This window comes from Malus sylvestris, chromosome 16 (assembly GCF_916048215.2).
Source record: "Malus sylvestris chromosome 16, drMalSylv7.2, whole genome shotgun sequence".
Taxonomy (NCBI): Eukaryota; Viridiplantae; Streptophyta; class Magnoliopsida; order Rosales; family Rosaceae; genus Malus; species Malus sylvestris.
Genome location: NC_062275.1, coordinates 17875836 through 17901627, shown reverse-complemented (window position 1 = coordinate 17901627; position 25792 = coordinate 17875836). Strand labels below are relative to the sequence as shown.

Below are 25792 nucleotides of genomic sequence, written 5' to 3'. Positions count from 1 at the left end.
GAGGACCCCAAGGACTTAAGAACCCCTACACCCCCATAAGTGTGGGATCATAACAGCATCAATTCCCACTACCACAAGTAATTGCCTTGCCAAGGTATTGAATTAATATGCACGCATAGACATATCATATATGGACGTTATATTAAATTAATACCACTTCTACATGAGTTGATGTCAAATAAAACTACAAATTAATTCTTTACCTTGGAATGTTCCCTTAGGTACCGTTTGGTACGCAGACGAGACGGAACGAGACGGGACGGGACAGAACAGGATGGAACGGATGATGTAAATATTGAAAAAGATAAGGAGAAATTTTGTCATAAAATGTTACAAATTTGTGTTCAACGGATGTGGAACGGGTCGTTCCAGGGGGAAGAGGTGGAACGGGTCGTTCCAGGGGGAAGAGGTGGAACGAAAAATCAGCCAAATTTCGTCCCATGGGACAACCCGTTCCACAGTTTTTAGGCGCACCAAACGTGGGACGGAACGGCTCGTCCCGTTCCGTCCCGTCCCATCCCACGTATCAAACGGTACCTTATGGTGGCAACCATCAACACCTATCAAAGGTCTGCAATCAGATACAAACCCCTATTTGCATGCATCCAAGCACACATTATGTCTTTGGAAATAAGGAGGATCCACCTTCATCATCATAGTGCTGCCTATATTTGTCTTTCAAACCTCTTCACAATACTCCCATAGCTTTCATATTGTTGAGCATAAGCCCCCTCAATCAAAGTTAGAGCCTTCCTCTTAGCTTTGTAACTTTGATTTGTTGAGACTTCACATCCCAAGTCTCTGAATATTTCTAACTGAAGCGTTTGTCTTCTTAATCTTAGGATCATCTTTAATCCTACCCATGTATCTTTCAGAAAGAAAAGTTAAAGTTATGTTTTTACTAGAGAAACCTTTTGAACATGAATGACCAGGAGTGTAGCTCTTGTTTTGAAAAGTACTTTCACCCTGCATCACAGAAGCAAACAACTTCCAGCTGCAACCTTTCTTGCATTTAACAGACAACCTAATCCTATCATTCTTCCTTACCTTACACTCATATGACCTTACGACTTCATATTTATGTCTAGCCTGCTTTAACACCTTTTTACTTAGAAATTTCATCCCAATATCAAATTGTGGGTTTTCCATATCAGTCAACATTAAACTCTTTGCATCTACGATCATGTCCTTCTTCATCAGATTTAGTGGCGAATGTAACTCATCTGAGTTATATTGCTTCTCATGCATGTTCAAATCCTCAACCTGTATATCTTCCCAATCGTTTTTTTATTATTTTGTTTTTTGTTTCCTACTGCATCCAATGAAACTCTATGTATCTACATTGTCACTGAAATTGTCATCTTCAAGCATTGCATCATTATACTCATCATATAAGAAATTGTCTGTATCAGAATCACCAATGTCATCATCATTATCACTTTCCTCATAAAGGTAATTGTCCGTATCAGATTTTTGCTCACCATCATATTCACACTCTTCAGTTTGTATGGGTACATCATAATAATATTGAGGCTTACCATGATACAAAGCACTACTATCTTCTTGAAATAAGAATTCGCTGCTAAGACCATTTAGGCAATACCTATTTTCATCAACCTGACTAGACAATTATGTAGAGAATTCATTGAATGATTCTTCATAATTTATTGAGCTTGTGACAATGGTGGTTGAGTTAAGTCCTCGATAACTTGAGGAAAATCTGCACACGTAAAATGAAATACGTTTTATTTTTAAAGAAAGACATGAGCCGATTACACAATGCTACCTTTATCAGGAAAAAAGCACACAATATATCCAACAAATCAAACCTTAGCCCCCAACAACATTGAAAATCGAAGAAGATCGTCACCATGGTTGTTTGGTTCAGTTCGTCTGCTTGTCATCTTCTCTGGAGTAGTCACCAAAATCTCAGTCGACAACCCCATAATCTCTAAATTTCTAACCTTATGGATGTTGAAACCCTAAATCGCATAGTATTCAAGTGAACTGAACAAAGTGTCAATTTCTAAATATATGCATCGTATATATTTAGTGGGTGTACAATAAAATGACGTTTTTGTCCTCCCACGTGCCTGACACATTTCAATTTTAACCGTCTTTTAACGGATTGTCTTGAATTAGCTAACAAACGTAAACACAGGGACTAGTTTGGTCAAACGAAAAATACAGGAACTAAAATTGGCTGATAGAGTAAAACACACAAACCTTTTTGATATTTAAGCCCAATAACAAATATCTAAGAAACCCAAAAGTATTTTCAATAATCATATTAACCAATTAACAACAAGATGAAGTGTTCCAAAATGTATTTAAACTTTCAGGCAATGCTTTTTTTTTTCGATATGGAATTCATACTTGAACAATAATCTCTCATTCATTTGCCCAAATACCAATATAAAATCTAAGGTCAATTACAATTTACACTTTTCAAGTTTGAAGTGATTTTCAAAATGGACCACAAGGTTCTAATTTTCTACCTTGTGCTTTGAAGTTTGGAAATTGTATTAACTTACGCATTTTGTTTGAATATATAACCCTTCATTAAATTAATGAGTTTGTTTTTTCTTAATGTGGTGCAGTTGTGGCTTATACGTTAGTCATACAAGAATCTCAAGCTTATTGTCACACTCCGATCCCAAGATATGTCCAGGATTGACACGTGACGTCACTAATTCTTGTTTATCTATCATGTCTTGCCCTTGGAGAAGACAAAAAATAAACAATGATTCAACCACGTAGTAACTTCCATTTCATGGCTGCATCTAACCCTTGCGTTAGACTGCCTACGTACCCTAAATAGAGATTTAGCCATCCGTAGTTCACCAATTATTAAACTCTGAACTTTTCTCAATATACTTCCTAGTAGAAAACAAAAAGTACCCCACTATATAACAACTATATATAAACCGAGATTTGTCATTTCGTCATTCACATATATCACATGCTTTCCAACACCATTCCACAAACATGTCCACTAATAAATTCATGAGTCAAAGATGCACGATATTATCCTTTAACTACGTTAATCGATCAACGAGATAACATATCATTCACGAATTTAATTAAAGAACTCTACATAATTCCCTACTTGGATTATAAGTAATAACATGGTAAATCTAATTTATACTCACAAGGTCTATAGTGGGTAATTCCCATTCACTTGAATCTAGGGTTCCAAACTAACTTTATGGAAATGAGCAAGAGTAAGGATTCTAGGCCACTCCACGGAATCCAACTAAAATATGGCCGCCTACCAAAATGTAACAAGTACAACTAATCCTCATCACCCTAGAATGCTTATGATCCCCCATTGCGGCTATACTAAGCAGAACCAAATGCATAATTTAAGCATGTCGGCAGTGATCACCCATCGTGGATATGCTAAGAATGATCACCCCTAAAATACGTATGGTCCCCTCATCGCGGATATACCAAGCAGGACCACATCCTAACTCTAGGTAGTGATCACCCATCGCGGATATGCCAAACATGATCACTCCTAGAATGCGTGTGGTCCCCCATTGCAGCTAAACTAAGCAAAACCATAGGCATAGTCTAATAACGTAGGTAGTGATCACCGATCGCAGATATACCAAGCATGATCACCCCTAAAATACATAAAGTCCCCCATCGCAGATATACCAAGCAGGACCACATCCTAACTATCACACATCGTTAATATACCAAGCATGATCACTCCTAAAATGTGTATGGTCCCCTATTGTGGATAAACCAAGCATAACCTAATTGTGCAGGCGATGATCACCCATCGCAAATATACCAATCATGATCACCCCTGAAATACATATGGTCCCCTATCGCAAATATACCAAGCAGGATCATCCATGTACCACTGCTACATGGTGCAGTTAGATCAACACACAACCTACTTACCCTTATCTTAAACCCTTACGATTTACAACGTAAGCACCTGCACTATCAACTTCTCACGACCACTAACTATCTTGTCATACCAACATATAAGATCTATATAATACTTCTAATAAGATTCTGGACTTGCATTTCTATACTAGCAATTGTACATTTCATTCGTATCATCTAGAAAGTTCAATAAATATGTATAACACAATAAGGTGCCACTTGCACATAAATCAAGGTGCACATCACCTGGGATAGCTCACTAATTAAGATGGCCCGCTAGGCCCCATTGGGTCTCTAGTAATGCTAATTTTAGTATTGAAGAACGCTTCAAAACATTTTCAACAAAGTCAACCCTAGTAATCCAATCAGGAAGATCCGTCCACCGGATTTTTGATTTGTAGTTCCTAAAGTTCTTAAATATTACGTACAATAACATACTAAATTTGGTGACGTTTCAACGGTTGGATCGCTGTTTACTATAATATTCAAGTGGCAGACATTAAAGAAACTAGGTTCGAACGATGGAATTTCATCGTGCGGATGTCAAATATGTAATCAGAGTATCGAACTTAACCTAAAAAGACAAAGTCAGCCCATTACCCATGAGCAGCCGCATGCGGCGGTTTCCTATGAAAGGAAACCAAAATTTTCGACCAAGTCCAAAAATCAACAAATTTCACAAGATTATAGAAAGTAACAAGGGGAAGAATTTTCATACTTGTGAAAGAGTTCAATTCCATCGGGAATTACCTGAAATCGACGAGAGGCTGCCGGAAACCCTAGGATTGGTGCCATTCGAATCATCGTCCATTTAAACTCTGACGCCTCACCCAATGCTTAACACTTGTTCCTAGGTCTAAGGGGATTTGAACGATGGTGGTGGCAGATGGTGGTGATTGCAGCCGAGAGACTCACGGAACCCACAAGTTTGTTCTTCACGAAACTGGGCATAAACCCAGTTGGGTTGGGTGGAAAGTGGAAAGGAAATGGCGATGTGATGATTAGTGGTGGTGGATCGACTCAATTCATCGGAAAATCGACATAATTTCGTCGAAGTTGAACGGTGGTGGTGGCAGATGTTGGTGATTGCGGAAGCGCGGATTGCAGTCGAGAGACTCACGGAACCCACAAGTTCGTTCTTCACGAAACTGGGCATAAACCCAGTTGGGTTGGGTGGAAAGTGGAGAGGAAGTGGCGATGCGATGATTAATGGTGGTGGATTGACTCAATTCATTGGAAAATCGACGGAATTTCGTCGGAATTGTGTAGGAAAAATTGGGTTGGTAGTCGGGTTAGGAACCGGGTCTCGTGAGGATCCGGGTTGGCTGGTTCCTCCCACTTTCCTTTCCCTCCTTTCTTCTCATCCTGATTGGTCTATCCCTCCCTCATTTCTCTCATTTTCTCCGTCTCTCCCTTGCCATTTGGCAGCTTCTAGTCTTCTTTTATTTATTTATTTTATTTTTATAAATGCCTTTAATTTATTCATTTCAACTCCGATTCGCGAACGATTTTCGCATATGCGCTTGTAGGATTGAGCCATGTCCAATTGTACTTAGTGTGACCTCGTACAGTCTATGGATTTTTAACAATTATTAACCAAAATTTAAACTTTGTAATTAATTTAATTAAAATCTAAATTTAATAAAACTCTTATAAATTCCCGAAAATAATATAAAATCTCGTTAATACATACTACGTAGTTTACAAGAGGGCACTTCTACAACAAGTGCTTGTGGATTGCAGAGCTCATTGCATTCTCATGTTTCTTTGAGCTCGCATACATACAATACATTAATTGACACATATGAAAAGGATGCCCAACTTAAAGAAGCATATGAAATATTTGCAGTGATGCTTAGGGAAGGGATTGCACCAACCACAGTGACTTTCAATACAATGATTCACATTTGCGGTAACCACGGCCGGCTAGAAGAAGTTGCTTCCTTTATGCAGAAAATGGAAGAGCTTCGATGTCCACCCGATACAAGAACATATAATATTCTAATTTCCCTCCACGAAATGCATGATAATATAGACATGGTGACAAACTACTTCACAAGGATGAAGGAGAGGTTCGCCTTGAGCCAGACCCTATGAGTTACCGGATCCTTTTGTATGTATACTCGTTAAGGCACATGGTTACCAAAGCTAAAATCCTTATATCAGAGATGGATGAAAGGGGACTTGAGATTGATGAATTCACTCAGTCAGCTTTGAGTAGAACGTACATAGCTGCTGGGATGCTTAAGAAATCATGGTTTTGGTTCATGTGATTTCATCTTTCAGGGAAAATGAGTTATGAGTGCTTTTCTGCCAACATTGATGCATATGGAGAGCGTGGGCATATTTTGGAAGCTGAAAAAGTTTTCATTTGCTGCCTAGAAGCGAAGAAATTGAGTGTCCTGGAGTTTAATATGATGATTAAAGCTTACGGGATAGGGAAACAATATGGTAAAACATGTCAGCTGTTTGATAGCATGGAGAGTCATGGCGTAGTTCCGAACAAATGTAGTTATAGCTCTCTCATACAAATTTTGGCTATTGCTGATATGCCACATATTGCTAAACCCTGTCTCCGGAAGATGCAGGAGGTAGGATTGGCAAGTGATTGCATCCCGTATTGTGCTGTGATATCAAGCTTTGCAAAATTAGGACAACTGGAAATGGCAGAGAAACTATACAAAGAGATGGTCAGATTCAATGTTGAGTTGGATGTTATAGTCTTTGGGGTGTCGATAAATGCTTTTACTGATGTCGGAAGTGTTAAAGAAGCTCTGAGTTATGCTGATGCAATGAAAAATGAAGGTTTGCTTGGGAACACGGTGATTTACAACTCCTTGATCAAGCTCTATACTAAAGTTGGGTTTTTGAAAGAAGCAGAAGAAACATACAGACTTCTTCAGTCATCAGAGGATGGTTATGCCATATATGCTTCAAATTGCATGACTGACCTTTATAGCGAGCGATGTATGGTTGAGCCATCAGAAGAACTCTTTGATAGCTTGAAGAGCAAGGGAGCTGCAAATGAGTTTACATATGCAATGATGTTGTGCATGTATAAAAAACAGAGGAGGTTTGAGGAAGCCATTCAGATCGCAAAGCAGATGAGAGAACTGCAACTTTTTACTAATTTGCTGAGTTATAATAATGTGCTTGGACTGTATGCAATGCATGGCAGATTCAAAGAGGTAGTGGCAACTTTCAAGGAAATGATAAAAGCTTCCATTAAACCTGATGATTGTACATTCAAATCACTTGGAATTGTTTTGGTGAAATCTGGGATTTCGAAACAGGCTGTTGGCAATCTGGAAGTATCAATGAAGAAGGATCCTCAGAGTGGTTTGCGAGCGTGGATTTCAGCCCTCTCTTCTGTTGTGAGATTAAATGAAAGTAATTATCTGTAGATACACTCTGCTACGAGGGTTTGAGTAATGACCACCAAGCCTTGTAGTCCAATGCCTTGCAGATCAATGGAAGTCAATGAGGGAACTGGGCTGTGGAACTTCAGGTGTAGAAGTTGAATTATGCATGCAAAGTTACATCCAATGTGCCACTCAATGGTACAGAGAAGGGAGATGAAAATTTTGACAGGATAAAAATGTAGATGACATGTCGGTTGACAGGGGCGAGAGAAGTGACCCTGTATAGAGCCGATTGCTCGGAACAAGAATTGTATAGCCAACTCTACCGGAGTAATTCCTCGAATCAAATTGAATATTATGTAATATCCTTGTATGACCAGTTGTGGCACTTAATATACGTTCTTCAAATAATCTGAATTTTGTAGAAAAGAAGAGTATCAGAGTTGCCATTTTGTGGTAAAATTCAATCAGTGTAGTTGCCTTGTTTATATCGAATATTTATTGAGCAAGGTTCAAATACCATGTTAGTTAACTCAGTGTCTTGTTTCATAAGCATAACGCAGAATTTTCTCTGCGTTTTTTCAGCTATGAACCACTCTTCTTTACAAAAGCATCTCTTGGTGGAAGACGCATTATGGAAATTTTCTTAATACTCTTTCTTCTAAAGTTCACCCACAACAAACTTCGCTTGAACACTACACTGAACTTGGTTAGGCGAGTTGGTGTTGGTAGTGTGCTCGCAGGGTTGTGTTCGAGTTTGAATCCTCATCATTCACATAAATTATTTAAGTAGTTTAGAATATGGAGTAATTAGGTTTTCATCCTTATTTTTACTACTCTATTGATTAAAACCTTATTACTTTTCAATTTTTGATCAAGGTCCTTTGTATTAATAATATCATTAATTATTTCAATAATAAAATATTTTTTATTTCTAAATATATTCATTTAATATTAAAAATATTACAATTAGTATATTTATATTTATGGCTAAATTTTTTATCATATATTTTTATTTTTAGTTTGTACCCATTTTTAATTTGCAACCCTTTTTTAATTTGTACCAATTTTCCTTTCAGTTTTAATTTGTACCCATATATTAATTTCTTTTTGTGCCCATATTTTTTAAAGTTTTATTTGTATTGTACCCATATTTTTTTATTTATTTGTACCCATTTTTATTTTTGCTAAATGTACCCATTTTGAAGAATGTATCCATGTTTTGATACAATAATTTTTTGGTTATTTTTTTATGAATGTACCCATGTTTACACACACACACACACACAATAGTATATTTATATTTTAATATTTTTAATCCCACAAATTATGGTTTTTTATTTAAAATCTCATTACTATAAACAACTATAAATTTTAATTTTTAATTTAAAAAATATAGTAACGTACATAGAAATAAATTATCAATTAATTTCAGGGACTTGGATCAAAAATTGAAAACCAACAAGGTTTCAGTCAAAGACTATTCATAACTAGGGACCGCATCCAAAGTCTCCCTTAGAATATTGTATCGTTACTTGATCCATACTAGTTAATGGGAAACACGTAAAAAGTCAAAACTACAAAAACAAAATCCTTGTATGTAATGCAATAATATTATATTGAGGTTTGATTATTTTCGAATGGGAAGTTATAGACCCATTTGACAAACATTTTGTTATTATTTTTCGGATTTTTAAGCCCAAATGATTCATAAGATTAGCATAATTCATCACTTTAGTTTCTGAGATTTCAAACCGATAGAAGTGGGCTTGAGATTGTCCGCCGTCAATCATTTTAGTCATTATGTGAAAAATCTTCGTTAAATTGAAGAAATCACCTGTTCAAGTTGATGGGTTGATTTGACAAAATATCCTCAATTTAACAAAGGTTTTTCACATAAGAACCAAAATGATTGATGGTGGACAATCTTAGAAACCATTTCTATCGATTTTAATCTCAGTGATCAAAATGAAGAGTTATGTCGTTCTTAGAGACCATTTTGGCTAAAAAGCCTTATTTTTTACATTTTGTGCTTGAGACGTGGAGAAAGTGTATAGATAAATGAACATTGAAAAAGGATGGTGGGAGTGAGAGGAAAAAATAAGAACGAATGAACGAAAACAACATTATTCAAATTGAAAACAGCTTAAAATAACTTTTCATCTTTTATTGTTTTGATTTTGATTTTGTGTTAATTTCCTAGTATAATTCTTCAACATTTCTTCTATCATGTCCTCCACGCTTCTATATCTCGTTCTCTCATTATTTCCTTTCGATATCTTACACAAAAATCCAACTTAAAATTGAAAGTAATTAAAAAACAAAAATCCAATTTATGGATAAATATTTTAGTTGTGAAGAACTGTTGAAACAAAAATATTTTGTAGAATGTGTTGCGAAATTTAAATTAATCGAAATTAGTCCAACTTAGTTCCAAATTTAATGCTCGCAAGCGTACGAATCATTCGATATTATAGAAAGCAAGCACTTAATATCGTCCCTTAGAAAATGATTTAATTCTTATCAACTAACTTAAATCCAATTATAACGAAGTAAAATTAGCAAAGATTGATGAAAGATGGATTTGAGAACTGAAACTAATAGTTAAAAACAAATGAAAACAAGAAAGTTTGATCACAATGCAAAAAGTGGCAGCCAAGTACACAAATTGTAATTCAGTTGAGTAAAACGCTAGAGCATCCGACTCACCAAAACCAATCCAACTTATTTTATGCAGTGAACTATGAACAAGTACTCAACCTCATTGATAGTCAAATCTCCCCAACACATGTAATATCTATGTGTTGACCCTAAAAACTACCAAACCCGTGGCGTGCAGGCCGAGTAACTAATGATCTAACTACGTCCTTCAGTTGTATGCGGGCGTGCCAACTCGTCGGCCAAGCTTGGCTGAGGAGTAAAATATGTTGATGTTGCATTGAGCGCACTGCTGACTTCTTAATCTTGCAACTGTGGCCAAGGAAGGAACACGTCTCGGCCTTCGGGTTCTAAAGCCTGAAGACAAGGCTGCTAGTTTTGCGAAGTTTATGGATCGTTGGCACCGAGTTCGGTCACGATGATTATATTCGTGAGAGTATAAGCAAGCCGAACTGGCTCCAAACTATACGGACACAAGTACTCAAAAAAGATATGTCTTGATGGTAAACATGGTTCGGCCGCTAAACCCTACTTGTGAATAACCAATCATAAACAACTTGGTGTTCAATGTGCTGAGCCCAGTAATTTGTAACACCTCACTTCGCTGAGAAGGCTAATGAGATGACCTCTACCAATAAGGATTCGAAAATCCTTTTAGGCCGAGACTTTGATAGATAACCATTCGGCCTCGACGTAGTGCTGTTTATCCAAACTGAAGGTGTTTCGCGGTCATCTAATTTTACGGCTACAGTGCTGTTTATCCAAACTGAAGATGTTCGCCGGTTGCCTTCACAATTCTGTTTATCCAAACTGAAGATGTGTTGGCAGAAAAGAAAATAAAAAATCTCAAGGTTGTTGAGAGGTTTCGCGTAGAGCGAGAGTTTGCGTAGGGCAGTTTGTGTATTGAGTTGGAGAGGCATTTTCCGTTGCCACTGCCTTTGTATTTATAAGGACAAGTACGCGGTTGATAAACTTTCAAGTTCCACCATGCTACTAAAACTCTTTCACTGTTCAAACCTCGATCAAATCCTAATCTCTCTAGTGTAATCCGCATGCATCTTTATCCTGTGCCCATCACAGTTTAAACAATATTTCATGATGAGGCCACGTGCTTGATGAGATGTGTTTCTATCTCAATTGGGACTCTAGGTTGATAACAAGGAGCCACGTGGGCTTGTCTCTGCTTCAGATGTTGCATGCATGCCTATCTTCATGCGATCTTCATTAATTCACATGGAAATTTACATTGATGAGATGTGTTTCTTCCATGTGATGCCATTTGACAAGACTCTTGGCAGGATGCCAATGATATTCGGTCCCACCATAATCTTTATTCATGCATGCAAGCTAACCTTCTACCACATCACATCTCCATTTTCTTATCCCATCCGTAGGCTAAAGCCTATCATGACCATCACATCCCAGCCATGCCACGTGATAAGAGTCCCAACTCGAACTGTGTTGTTTACTTCCAGATCGTAGATATAGTTTGCATCCCATTTATCTTGGATAGGAAAACGTTAAGATAATTCCTTATTAAAAGATAATTATTATGATAAAACAATAATAATAATAATATCCTTTAACAATAACAAAATTATCTTCACTTTCTCATTCAACGGTCTAAAATTTTGTTCATTCAACGGCTTTGATTACTCGGGCCGATAGTGTAAAATTGGGCGCAAACACTATGGCATCTAAACTATTACGTATATCCCAATTTGAAACCATCCATGGCATCTAGAATAGTTTAACATAATGAAACTCATTACGATCAGTGGAAATTTATATAAAGACTACACAAATCCTTGAGTATGGCATCTACTACTAGGTAATTCATGGTATATATTTGCAAGAAGTTATCACTCATGTTGAAAACACGGCATCTGCACAACTTGCATCAAATCTACCAAGTAAAAGTCAAGATGGTAGCTAATCACCAAGACTAAAACCAAGCATATAAACATAGCAAACGATACTCAATGAAATTGAAAACTTAAAATAATTTACTTGAGAATATAAGCATACATAGTCATGGCTACATCGTAGCCCTAGCTAAGGAAAATTAGTTCCAAAACATAGATGAAATTGTCATTGTATTCATAATAAAAATAATAAGACAATTGAGGTTAGAAAAAACATAGAAAAATCCTTATTCTCTGCTGCTGCTGTCTTTCGTATGCCTCTTCTGTCTGATCTGTCATTCCTCTCCTTCTTTTCCCCTTTTACTTTTTCGTAACCGACGAAAACTTAATCCCAATTGATTGCTGACAGTAAAAGAGAGGAAACAGTAGAAGTCTTCAATTATGTGATGGCCACTCTTTGGTACATTAAGGCACCCAAATGAATTCTGAATCTATTAGCATCAAACTTGTGCCCTTGATCTCCTTGCTGTTGTTTACCCCTTGATTTCGATAACTCAGTAAATCCATTTAAAACATCAACAGCCAAATCTCTCTTTAATGCCTTCACACCAAAATCCATAATATAAGAGAACACACCACAAGAAAATCAAACAAATTAGGAGCAAGAAAATATGGGAATAACATTCCTCTACTTTCCTTTTCTGTTCTCCCCCAACTGTGCAACTCGAATTTCACCTTCCAGGTCGTCTTTGCCACTTTTCAAAAATTTCCCAAACTCCAAAAGTTAAGATAATCAACCCAATGCTCCAAATTCATCTTCTCGCAGAGATCCACTGATTGAAAATTTGGTGGATGAACTACCATCTCTGGTGGTGTGTGGAATTGAACACTCTCATTTTCTTTTCTTTTTCTTGAAATGGAATTGGTTGGCTACCCTTGTAGAATGCCAAGAGGTGATTGCAGCCTTCCCTTTCTTTTGGAACAAAAAACAATAAAAACTCTTTCCCATGGAATTGGTAAGAAGCCACACGCAAGTAAATGGTCTAGTTGACTAGTCAATGCTCCTTTTAGACTTATAAAACAATAAGATCCCTACAGGAAAAATTCAACCAAATAAACTGCTGTCTAATTTCTAAAGGAAAGATTTGCATAAGATTTGGATGAGCCAAAAATGTAATTAAAAATTTCCCAACTTGTGAATATCACTTAAGACCAAGTTTGCCTTAAAAAAAAAAATTATGATAAACACACTTCAGCTCAATCCACTTACTAAACAAAACCAAATTCCAGCTACTTTACTTGATTGAACTTAAAAGGATTGAATTCATATTTTTCTCAAAACCATGTAATTTCATTCATTTAGAACAAACATGATACAAGAAAATGTAGCTTTCGGAGTAAAATAAGTAGTAAAATATGCACTCATCAGAATGCATAGTCATTCACCTAAAATTTGATATCAAAAGTTAAAAATAAATGAATGTGATTTTAGAGTTGCAATCTTAAATCATTATATCGAATTTAAAAACAAGTAACTACTTGATCACTTGGTGATAAAAAAAATAAAAAAATAAAAACAGAATTCTCTTTTCAAATGTCATATTTCTAAAAAGACAAAAGTTTATTTATTTTTAAGCCTATTGTGAAACAAGGTGGTGGTTGACAATGGGAAAAGGGATCCTCTCTGGATTCCTTCCTCCTAATTCATCAAGTTTAGGGATCTGAGCTAGTGAAATTTGATTCAACGGCTACAAACAGGGGCTTATTTTATAAGTTATAATAACTTTAATCATTAGATCAAATTTTAATGGTCTGAATCCCTGAACTTGGTGGATTAAGAGGAAGGGATCTGGAAATGTTCATTTTCCTTGACAATGACATAAAAAAATGATGATTGATTTAGAAAATATCTTGATGATACAAAGAGCAAAAGAAGCATGGAGCAAGGCACCACAACATTAATCCTCCCAATTCAATTTGCTTTATGGTGTATTGGACAGCTTTTTGTGTAACTTTAACTCACAGTTGTATGCATCAAGTTTGCACATTTAACTTACACAAGGTTAATATTCCTCTCTAGGGTTTTTCTAGGGTTTCTCTAGGAGAGCGGCATGACCAAATTATGACAACGACCATAGAGTATTGATTTGCTGTGCACAACGGAACGTGGAGATCGACGCAGATAGTGTGGCTTGGTTGGAGTGGATGTTCTGACGACTAGGACAAATGGTTGGGCATAATTTACGAGTGGTCTGCAGGTTAGGGTTTCATGTGGTCCAACGCATGATGGAGGACATGGTGATCAAGTTTGCAGATAGACTGGCTCTCACGGAAGAAAAGCAATGGATTGTTGTGATTGATGAAAAGGAAAGCACACTGCTTCGAACTGATAGAGTTTTCCTAGTCGGGAGGGTCCTCTCATGAAAAGCGATAAATAAGGAGAGTTTAAATGCCAGATGGTAAATCTCTGGTGCCCTAAGGCAAGGGTTACAATAGTGGAGATGGATGAGGGGCTGTTCTCTTTTGGGTTTGACAGTGCTCGGGAGAGATCGATGATGATGAGGGGAGGACCATGGCTATATGATGGTGCCCTACTAGTATTGGCAGAGGCAGATAACCTAGCGCACCCTGCTAGGGTTCCGCTGCGATTGCAGAAGTTTTGGGTTCAAGTGAAGGGTTTTCCCCTAGTGTATATGACTCGTCATATGGGGTAGTTCATAGGTAACCAGAATAGGATGCATGTGTTGACTAATCAAAATCGTAAGGGTGATCTATTTGGTAGCATTCTACGCATTCGAGTGGAGATAGATATTACGAAGCCACTCCACTAAGATGTAACCTTCTGCTTTCAATTCAAGGTACGGAGATTGGGATCGATCTGTAATATGAAAAACTCCTTGTCACTTGTTTTCTCTATGAGGTCATTGGACATATGAAAGAGCAGTGTTTGCACTTTAAAGAGAAGAATGATGATGATTTTGCTAAGTCGTATGGACGATGGTTTCAGAATAATGTGTTGGGAGATAATTATAGGTGGTCTCAAGGCACGTGCTTTGGATTTGAGGGGTCAAAGGGATGGTCTATAACAGTGCCGACGCATGTTAATGATAGGGAAAACATGATTAATACGCTAGAAGAACAGTAGGGAGTATTGGAGGCAACTCTGGTGATGGCTGCAGTGGGATAGTCAGGTAGTGGGATTCGTGGAGAGGCGATGGATGATGCCACCATTAATGGCGACATTGATATCCCTGACTTGAATGCTGAGGTTGACCTAGAGGAGATGAGAGAAGATTTTGTAGTAATTACACCAGTGCAGCAGGTCCCGACAAATCAAGTAGACATAGGGTTGACACTATTTGGATTCGACTTAAATGTCATGCCTACAATGCACGGAGATGATGGTCAGTTTCATATGGAGTCAATAGAGAGGGAGGTAAGGAATGTTATACATGGGCTGAAGATTATTGAGCCTCGAGGTAGAGGCGAGATTATGGTGGGTCGAGAACTCGGGGCTGAGTTCAGACCCATTCAACCTTATGCCTATCATCGAGATCATCAGAGGGTTAGGAAAAGGAGACCAAGACGAGGAAGACATGAAGGTAGTTTGTCAAGTATCATGCAACCTATTGCACAAGATTGAGGGGTTGCAATGTTCCCGGGGTTAAGGAAAAGGTTATCTCGGGAAGATGAGGAAGTGGTATCTTAGAGCAAAGGTAGAGGAAGGTTGGATGCTAGTTTGGTGTTGTCCAGTTCATCGATGAAGGTTGACAGGGGTTAACCCCGCCGCAAGCAATAAGTTGTCTAAGTTGGAACTGCCGGGAGCTTGGGAACCTTCATGCAATTCATGCACTTCAATGGTTAATATCCAGTCAAGATCCCACTGTAATGTTCTTGTGCAAGACAAAAAGTAATTCTCGTTGCATGGACCGTTTACGTTTTAAGTTGAATTTTGATCATTGTTTTACAGTTGATAGTCGAGGTAGTTCAGGGGGCCTATGTTTTCTTTGGAATGATGAAATAAAGTTATGTTTAAGGTCATATTCTTAAAACCATGTTGATTTTGATGTGGGTGTTCCGGGTGATACAGACCATTGGCAATTTACTGGTTTTTATGGTTATCCAACTATTTGTGGCAGATATAAATCCTGGAGATTTTTAAAGACTCTTGCAGGCAATGATTCTAAACCTTGGTTGTGCATTGGGGATTTCAATGAAATCCTTCAAGCCAACGAGCATGGAAAAGGTAATATTCGACAGGATAGACTAATGGAGGGATTTCGAGATGTAGTGCAATAGTGTCGGCTGGTGGATCTTGGTTTCTCAGGAAATAAGTTCATGTGGTTTACGACAAAAATGGGTGGAATGAAGATACGACTGGATAGAGCTTTGGGTAATCAAGAATGGATGGCGAAATTCCCTCATTTTAAAATGCATTATTTAAACAAAACTTCCTCGAATCATGTGCCGATTTTGCTTAATTAGTTGGGGCATAACCTAATCCGATGGAAGAAACAATTATGTTATGAGAAAGGATGGCATTTGCATGAGGGTTATACTAAAACGGTATTGGGGGGGGGGGAGGGGACGGACCCAGGAGGTGGAGGGCTCACCAATGTTCCAGGTTACCGAGAAAATTAAGATGATGAGGATGAAGCTCAATAATTGGGCTCATGGTAATGTAAGGGTGGGACCAAAATCAATTAGAGAAGCAGAGGATAAGCTTACGAGTTTGTTGGGACAACCATTCACTGATAAGTCTATTGAGCAGAAAAAGACGCTAATTGGGAAGTTGAACTGATTGCTTGAACAAGAGGGGCAATTTTGGAGACAACTATTGAAGGAAAATTGGATTAAACTTGGGGATTGCAATACCAAGTATTTTCATCAGTAGGCTAATAGGAGGCAAAAGCGGAACTGTTTATACGGGTTAATGGATGATAATGCTTGTTGGCGTGAGGATCGTAGGACGATGAAGGAAGTTGTGGTGTCTTATTTCACAATACTTTTTAGTTCAAATGGAGTAGAGAGTTTTGACGATATCTTGTGTCATATCACGCCTAAGGTGACGGAGGAGATGAATCTTTCCCTGATAAGCCTGTTCACGGATGAGGAGATCAAATGTGCTGTTTTTCAAATGCATCCTACAAAGACGTTGGGACCGGACGATATATCACCGGGATTCTACCAGAAGCACTGGGGAGTGGTCTGCAAGGATGTTTGTAATGAGGTTCAGTCCATGCTCCTATCTGGCCATATTCTACGAAAAATCAATTATACACATGTTACATTAATTCCCAAAGTCAAAGATGCTACAATGATGACACAACTTCGCTCTATTAGTTTGTGCAATGTGTTGTACAAAATAATGGCAAAGGTTCTCACGAACAGATTGAAGCTTATTCTCCCGCATGTTATTTCTCCTACTCAAAGTGCTTTCGTTCCGAGACATTTAATCTTGGATAATTATTTGGTAGCTGCAGAAGTTGCTCATTATATGCATAAACGGTCCTCATGGTCCAATGGTCTTATGACATTGAAAGTGGACATTAGTAAAGGCTTATGATCGTGTGGAATGGAAATTTCTTGAGGCTATGATGCAGAGATTGGGATTTTCTGAAAGGTGGATTCATATGACCATGTTGTGTGTTTCAACGGTGACTTATTCATTTAAATTGAATGGTGCCCCGGTGGGTTACGTGTATCCAGAAAGAGGACTACGCCAAGGGATCCTCTATTCCCCTTTTTATTTATTATATGTGCAGAGAGCTTCTCAGCCCTATTGACAAAGATCGAGTTTGAATGAGAGTTACAGGGGATCAAAGTTTGTTAAGCTGCTTCTAGTATCCATCATTTTTTTCGCTGATGATAGTTTACTTTTTGTCCGAGGTACCATTAGTGAGTGTCATAATATTAAACAGGTGTTGCGGACGTATGAGTTGGCCTCTGGACAAGTGGTTAATTTTGAGAAAAGTTACGTTTTGTTCAGTTCCAATCACTATGTTCAGTTCCAATCACTATGTTTATGATAAGCAATTATTGGCTAACTGTCTTGGGATGAGGCGAGTGGAATTTCATGATAAATACTTGGGTTTGCCGGTATTTCGCAAGTCAAAGGAAGAAACCTTCGAGTATGTGAAAGATAGGGTGTGGAAAAAGTTTTGATAAATACATTGGCTCAATTAGAGGGTGTTGTGTAAGTCTAAACAAGAAGGTGGTCTTGGATTTAGAGATCTTTATGCGTTTAACTTGGCTTCGTTAGCCAAGCAGGCATGGCAGCTGCATGATACCGAGGGCCTTGTGTATCGTGTGTTCAAGGCTCGATACTTTCCTACTACAGATTTCCTTGAAGCTCGGGTAACTTCTAATAGTTCATATGTCTGTCACAGTATTCCTGCCTCAAGACCGGTGCTCCAAAAAGGACTTCAGTGGAAGGTGGGTGATGGGAAGACGGTTCACATATGGAAGGATATTGGGTGTCAAATGAGTCTTGTAACATCTCACTTCGCCCAGGGGAGTGGATCATGTAAGCTTTATATGTATATTCTCATCTCTACCTAGCATGAGACCTTTTGGGAGCTCACTGGCTTCGGGTTCCATCGAAACTCCGAAGTTAAGCGAGTTCGCACGAGAGCAATCTTATAATGGGTGACCCACTAGAAAGTTCTCGTGTGAGTTCCCAGAAACAAAACCGTGAGAGCGTGGTGGGGGCCCAAAGCGGACAATATTGTGCTACGGTTGAGTCGAGCTCGGGATGTGGTGGGGGCCCGAGCCGAGATGTGACAATTTTGTATCAGAGCCAATCTCTGGCCGGAAGTGTGCCGACGAGGATGTCGGGCCCCTAAGGGGGGTGGATTGTAACATCCCACTTCACCTAGGGGAGTGGATCCTGTAAGCCTTATATGTATATTCTCATCTCTATCTAGCACGAGGCCTTTTGGGAGCTCACTGACTTCCGGTTCCATCAGAACTTCAAAGTTAAGCGAGTTTGTGCGAGAGCAATCCTATGATGGGTGAACACTGGGAAGTTCTTGTGTGAGTTCCCAAAAACAAAACCGTGAGGGCGTGGTCGGGGCCCAAAGCGGACAATATCATGCTACGGTGGAATCGAGCCCGGGATGTGGTGGGGGCTCGGGCCGGGTGTGACAAGTCCTGTCTTTGGATTTTGACCCCGCCACCCGTACATTGGAATGATGAGGCCACCATGAGAACATGTCGATCATAATGCCATGTCGATGATAAGTAGTGGAATGTGCGATTGTTGAATGAGATTTTCTCCCAGGAAGAAGTGGAATTAATTCAAGGGATCCCACTTAGCTTACATAACATTGCCGATAGAATAGTTTGGCATTATGATCAACATGGGAAGTTTATGGTTTAGAGTGCTTATCATGTTGCTCGAGGGATAATTGCAGCTAGTGGGGAAGGGACTACAGGCTCTCATTCGGCTACTAGTAATAGTGGGGAGAAGTTAAGGAAGAAATTGTGGTCGGCTTGTGTCCTTAGGAAAGTCAAGATTTGTGTGTGGCGCGCTTGTTTGGATTCGTTGCCTACAAGATCAAATCTTTGTAAGCGGAGAGTGCCAATCGAGGACGAATGTGTAGTGTGTGGATGTTAGGTGGAATATGTGGAGCATGTCTTGCGGGATTGTCAGGCAGCGAGAAAGGTGTGGTTTCCAGGCTTGGGCTTGTGTGGATGCTAGGCACGGTGTGAATTTTATGAATTGGTTAGCCAATCTTCATATACAGGGTCATGCATTGAGATTTGATCTATGTTAATGTTGATCAGGTCACTATGGCAACATTGGAATGAAGTGTTGTGGATGGTAAGCCTCTAAACCCTATGGAGATTGTGCTTCGAACTGAATGTTGGTTACAGGAATTCCACAGATGCCATAAGATAGATGCAAATAAGGGAAGATGTGAGTTACATAAGTGGAGAAAACCTGAGGAGGGATGGGTCAAGTGCAATTTTGACGGAGCATGGAATCAAAGATAGAACCGGGGTGGGTTTGGAGTGGTGATACGCAACCAGTTGGGGGAGTTTCTCGGTGATGCAGCATGTCCCATTGAAAAGACCACGTCTGCCTTACATGCGAAGTTTATGGCAGCTAGACAAGTTGTATTGCTGGTCAAAAGGTTATACTCGGGCGAAGTACAAGTTCAATTTGAAGGTGATATGGGTTTGGTATTGACAACCATGAAGGGCCAACGAGATGACAGCTTTGTTCTTAGTCCCATTATAAATGACTTGCGGTGCCTTCTTATGGAGTGGTCGACTTCGAAGAATAGTCATGTCCAACGAGAAGGAAATTCGGTGGCGCATAGGCTTGCTTAATTAGGGATTACTAGTGCCCAAGATATGGTATGGTTCGAGGAGCCTCTGGATTTGATTCAAGATATTCTTTTTTATGAAGGATTGTAAGTTTGATTGTTCATTTGAGGATAGGTTTATTGTTGTGCGGGACATTCTTTTCCTTCGACCGAGTTGAAATCCCCGAAAAAAATTTTATCGAGACCCATTATGCACACTATCCTCAGTTTGTACGAATTTTGATTTGTTTGGTGAATATTGTACCTTTGTTTTAAAAAAACCTTTAACTCAAAGCTGAAACTCCCATTGGCAGATACCCAGCTAAGTGTTTTATGTTGCCAACCAAAATATCTTCTGTCTTCTGACCATCTGAATAATATGATGCGCGTGAATTGGAGCCTGTTTTTCTGTTCAAGCAACGAACAACAAACAAGTAGCTAGCAAGCCAATTTCTTTCTAAATTTCTAATTCCAATTTGGAATAACATAATAATTCACTTCTTTTGTCGTATTGAACGTTCACAATTTTTTTTAATATATAAATATACAAATTAGCACTTGATTTTCTCAACCTTAAGGACTTACATACGTATATATTCCTCCTCCAAATAATACTGTGGGCGTTGCGTATTATGTATGCATTCAACTTTTTAAAATTGTATTATTAATTCATAATGTACGTAAGTTTCTTACATAGTGAATCGTGACTGATTGAATCATCCTCGTGGATGTCTAAAAAAACAGCAATAATACAACAATCGTTGTGTTTAACTGTATATGTTGAGACTCTTGTTCGGATTCCCATGTCATCTATAAAAGATTTGATTTTTCATGTTGCACAAGGCACCAATGTAACTCCAAACAAAAGGGCCTACTGGTTCTTTCATCCTATTTATTAGCCCAATTAAATCCACGATTAAGGATGCGATTAACAAATGAATATTAATTCAATTCTAGTCGTATCACAATGTTGTGACAAATGATGCGACAAAATATGACAACTAGTACAGCTTCCTTGAAATTATAAGACGGAGGTGAATGATGAAATGATGAAACTAGTTTTTCATTGATCATGCATAAGCACCAGTACATACTACACTATCTCAACTAATGTACACGATCTAAACTCATAACCCAACATCCTATCAATGAAACGAATAATCAAACCCAACTAATAAATTTTTTTATCTTTCGACAAAAAAAATAAAACTAATATATCACTAACCACGCCTTAATTAAACAATTACTAATGTTTCTGTTTCGCACAAGGGCTTATATGACACTGATAGTTCGCCTCGTGTGTTAAACCAACCCAGTGTTTAATTTCCACACAACACACCCAGCTAATATCCAAATAATGTACACCGCCAACATCAAACGGCAGCGCTATGCCACGAAACGACAAGGTTTTCCAGCCCAGCCCTCAACTCTTCCCAAAGCCCAACCTCCCGCTCAGACTCAACCCCTCCGCCCTCCACCATCTTCACTTCCCCAGCCACCAAACTCGGTGCAATCTCCATTACCTCAACCGCCATTACCACCCTCATCATCGCTCCCCTCCCCACTCCCACACTCACACCGCTCTTCCCTCTCTCCACCCTGTACCCCAGCTTATCCCCAACCTCCCGCACCTTCTCCACCACTGTCTCCGCCGCCGATTCTGCCGTGAACCGCCTCTCCCTCCGTGTCCCCGCCTCGAAAAGCCCGGAGAGATCCAACCCTGACGACATCGATATTATATCGAACGCATTCATCCCGCAGGGAACGACGTCGTATTTCTTTACCTCCGCTGCCGGTTCCTCGAAAAGGCCTATATCAATAGATCTTTTAAACCACGGCTTCTCCATCAACGCCTCGATCCCCAACCTCGTGTTTGGGTTCGGGTCGAGCAGCTGGTATATGATCCGACCCGCCGGTTTCGAAATCCAAGCCGGAATCTCGTACTCCCGTCTCTGCACTTTCTTATACATGGCGATCAAATTGCTGTCGTCGAAAGGCAGGCGACCGGCGAGCAGGACGAAGAGGATGACGCCGCACGACCACGCGTCGGCTTTGGAGCCGTCGTAGCCGCGCCGGTAAACCACCTCGGGCGCCGTGTACGCGGGGGTCCCACAGGCGGTGTGGAGCAGCCCGTTTTTGAGCTGATCGGGTAAAGCGGAGAGTCCAAAATCCGAGACTTTTAAGTTGCCGTTCTTGTCCAGCAGAAGGTTCTGGGGCTTCACGTCGCGGTGGGCGACGCCGTTTTGGTGGCAGAAGTGCAACGCAGAGACGAGCTGCTGGAAGTATCGGCGGGCAAGGGACTCCGGAAATTTACCATGACGCGAGATTTTGGCGAACAACTCACCGCCCGTGGCGAGCTCCACGACGAGGTAGATTTTGGACTTGGTGGCGAGGACTTCGTGGATTTTGAGGACATTGGGGTGTTGCTGGAGGCGGCGCATGGCGGAGATTTCTCGAAGGATGCGGGGCTCCATTGCGGTGTCGGCTTGGGACTTGTCGATGATTTTGATGGCGACGGCGGTGTTGTCGATGAGGGATTGGGCTTTGTAGACCTTAGCGAAGCTGCCTCGACCCAACAGCCGGCCCAGTTGGTATTTGCCGAGGAGGGTGGTGGGCGTCGTTGTGGCGGCGTCGCGGGAGGTGGGTGGTGAGGTTGCTGGGACCCCGGGGCCCATGGCTCGTGGGTTGGAGGAAGCTATTGCAGCAGCAGCAACCCAGAGACTCTGAAGGGCAATTGCTGCCGCGTTGGGCGTTAGGTTTTATAGCATATTTCTCCGGAGACTACACGCTAGCTTCTTTATTTTGTTTTCCCATAATACCCTTGTATTTTTTGGTTTTTTGAAATTTGTTTTTCACTTCCCGTTGTAGACTGTAGTCAACCTCTTACCCACCCGCCCCCACATATTTCATCCCCTTCCTTCTTATTTTTATTTGTATTATAATTTATTGACAATATTAAGTAGGTAAATGTATCATCAAAATAAATACTAAGGTTTTTATCACAAATAGTCCCTAACATTGATCAAACACATCATTTTGGTCTCTGACATTGAAAATCAATAGAAATGGTCTCTGACATTGATCAAAACCATCACAAATGGTCATTCCGTTAAAAACTTTTTGGGCAATTTTCAAAGCTTTGTAACTCAATCGTTTCTTAACCAAATTCGACCCATGATATATCAAAATGAAGATAGGAAAGTGTAGAACAAGATTATACCTATTTGGAAGCCCAATGGTTGCCGGAGATGGCCGGAAAATAGCCTCAAATGTGACTGATCCGCGAAAAAACTAGAAAACTCGCCTGAAATGGGGTAAATTTTAAATATTCATAACTTCTTCAATACTCAACGCAATTGAGTGATTCAAAAATGAAAATCATACTTCGCAACGAGACAAAGAGAATGGTACCTTTATTGACTGCTAATTTACTGTGGTTTGACCGGAAAATGGCTCGAACTTGGATAACCATTTTCGAGTTAGCCAATTTCGAGTCGTTTTCCGGCCAAACTACGACGAGTAGGCCATAAAAAAAAAATACCATTCTCTTAGTCTCGTCGAGAAGTATGATTTTCGTTTTTGAATCACTCGATTTCGTTGATTATTGAAGAAGTTATGAATGTTTAAAGTTTACCCCATTTCAGGCGAGTTTTCCAGTTTTTTTGCTGACCAGTCACATTTGAGGCTATTTTCTGGCCATCTCTGGCAACCATTGGGCTTCCAAATAGGTATAATCTTGTTCTACACGTTCCTATCTTCATTTTGATATATCATGGGTCGAATTTGGTTAAGAAACGATTGAGTTACAAAGCTTTGAAAATTGCCCAAAAAGTTTTTAACGGAAGGACCATTTGTGATGGTTTTGATCAATGTCAGGGACCATTTCTATTGATTTTCAATGTCAGGGACCAAAATGATGTGTTTGACCAATGTCAGGGACTATTTGTGATAAAAACCCTAAATACTAAGTAGGAAAAAGTAGACCAGATACATATATAAAAGATTAATTTTCAATTGAATTGCATAACATTTTCCGTCCGTGTTTTGTTATATGTAGAATGAGTCATGACCATTATATGTTTAGTAGTTTTAGATAAGTCTCCGAGTCATACTCACATCAGCATGATTGAGCTGTAATTTAAGTAATTAAGAGCATCTTGTGTTTTAATTTTTCCTCACATCCCGTTTGTTAAAAAGAAAATATATATATATTTATTAATATATATATATATGTATAATTTTATATATTTATTTATTTTATAAATAATTTCTTTTTAATTTCCACGTGGGTGACATGTGGCGCCTAGTCATTGTCCACATGGGTGCCACGTCACAGTTAACGGGAGACTTAACAGTTTGACTAACGGATGTATGAGACTGTCCTAAAATTTACACTTTAGGTATGATTATGGGACGAAAAAAACTTGATGTACTAAATGTTGAAAACCACCAAACATGAGGGTAGTAAACAGTCTTTTACCCTAAAAAAATATTCATTTGAGATTCCTAGAATATGCTCCAGAGAATTTTGTCATGCTAAGATACTGATAGCAGGGCCGGCCCTGAGATTTTGGGGGCCCTGTGCGAGACTCCAAAGAGGCCCTTAATAAGTATAGAATTTTGGTTGATATGTTTTCTTTTACATTTTAATTTTTATGATTATTTATAGATTGAGTTAAAGAAAAAAATTTGTGCTATGGTTAGATATATATTTGCTGTGTAAAAGAAAAAAATTCGGTGCTGTGTTTTTGGGTTCAAAACTCTTTATTTTAACATACCCAATGAAAAGCCCTTAGAGGGTCTAACATTTTGTTGCTATGTTTTCTTTTACATTTAATTATGATCACATATAATTGAGATGATGTAAGGAAAAAAAAAATCTTAGTGTGGCGGTTAGGTACCTATTTACATCCCATATGTTTTTGGGTTTGAAACACCATGCTTTAAATTAAACAAAATTAAAACAGAACTCATTCTTTTAAATACCAAAACAATTAAAATAAAACACAAAAGAAATTTAAAATAAAACATTAAATAAACACCGTGCTATTAAATACCCAAAAAATTAAAATAAAACACAAAAAAAAGGCGCCATGTAAAGTCGAGCCCAGTTTCATGGACATGGATTATGGATAAGAAGCGGAAGACAATTGGGATATGAGAAGACTTTGGAATATCATTGCAAATTTAAAAACTTATACTATATCTACAGGTAAAATAAAATCGTAATCAGGGGCCCTTTCGAATTGTGGGCCCTGTACGATGGCACCGCTTGCACACCCTCAGGGCCGGCTCTGACTGATAGGCAAGGTATTTACATATCAGGATAGTCTACGGAAGTCGCGTAGCGATTGACTTGTACCATATGCGATGATAAGGCTCGAGGGGCAGTTGATTGTGGACTTCTAGTGCCTTCGTAGAATATGGTTTGAATTGACTAATGATGTGCGTATTTCATCAAAAACAGAGTCGTAGAATATGGTCTGAATTGACTAATGATCTGCGTATTTCATCAAAAACAGAGTTATCATACTTGATAAATAACATATGTTGTACACATAATGTATTCCCATGAATTCGAATATTTTATGTTTCACAACTGAGGAATAGTTTACTCTAATAATAGAAATCGATATATGAAGCACTAATATGAAGCTTCCATGCTCTAATGTACGATAGCGGATGGCGCTAC

The 25792-nt window shown here is 39.0% G+C and overlaps 2 protein-coding genes and 1 long non-coding RNA gene across 3 annotated transcripts; 2 read left to right on the top strand and 1 right to left on the bottom strand.

Annotated features, from left to right (window-relative positions):
• Positions 1-57: 57 nt before the first annotated feature.
• Positions 58-2897, top strand: LOC126606798 (uncharacterized). The gene is made up of 2 exons (XR_007617375.1): positions 58-94; positions 2601-2897. It is a non-coding gene; the product is annotated as an uncharacterized LOC126606798 (long non-coding RNA).
• A 2907-nt stretch (positions 2898-5804) lies between these two features.
• On the top strand, positions 5805-7569 carry LOC126606781 (pentatricopeptide repeat-containing protein At3g23020-like). The gene has a single exon (XM_050274171.1). It carries the CDS (start codon positions 6195-6197, stop codon positions 7305-7307), a length of 1113 nt encoding a protein of 370 aa, XP_050130128.1. The 5' UTR covers positions 5805-6194; the 3' UTR covers positions 7308-7569.
• A 13578-nt stretch (positions 7570-21147) lies between these two features.
• LOC126606780 (CBL-interacting serine/threonine-protein kinase 4-like) lies at positions 21148-22845 on the bottom strand. The gene has a single exon (XM_050274170.1). The coding sequence runs from the start codon at positions 22773-22775 to the stop codon at positions 21474-21476; it is 1302 nt and encodes a 433-aa protein (XP_050130127.1). The 5' UTR covers positions 22776-22845; the 3' UTR covers positions 21148-21473.
• Between the last annotated feature and the right edge of the window lie 2947 nt (positions 22846-25792).

Excerpts from the sequence above, each read along its gene's own strand:
- LOC126606781 (XM_050274171.1), top strand. The coding sequence starts at position 6,195 with ATGAGTTATGAGTGCTTTTCTGCCAACATTGATGCATATGGAGAGCGT.
- LOC126606780 (XM_050274170.1), bottom strand. The coding sequence starts at position 22,775 with ATGGGCCCCGGGGTCCCAGCAACCTCACCACCCACCTCCCGCGACGCC.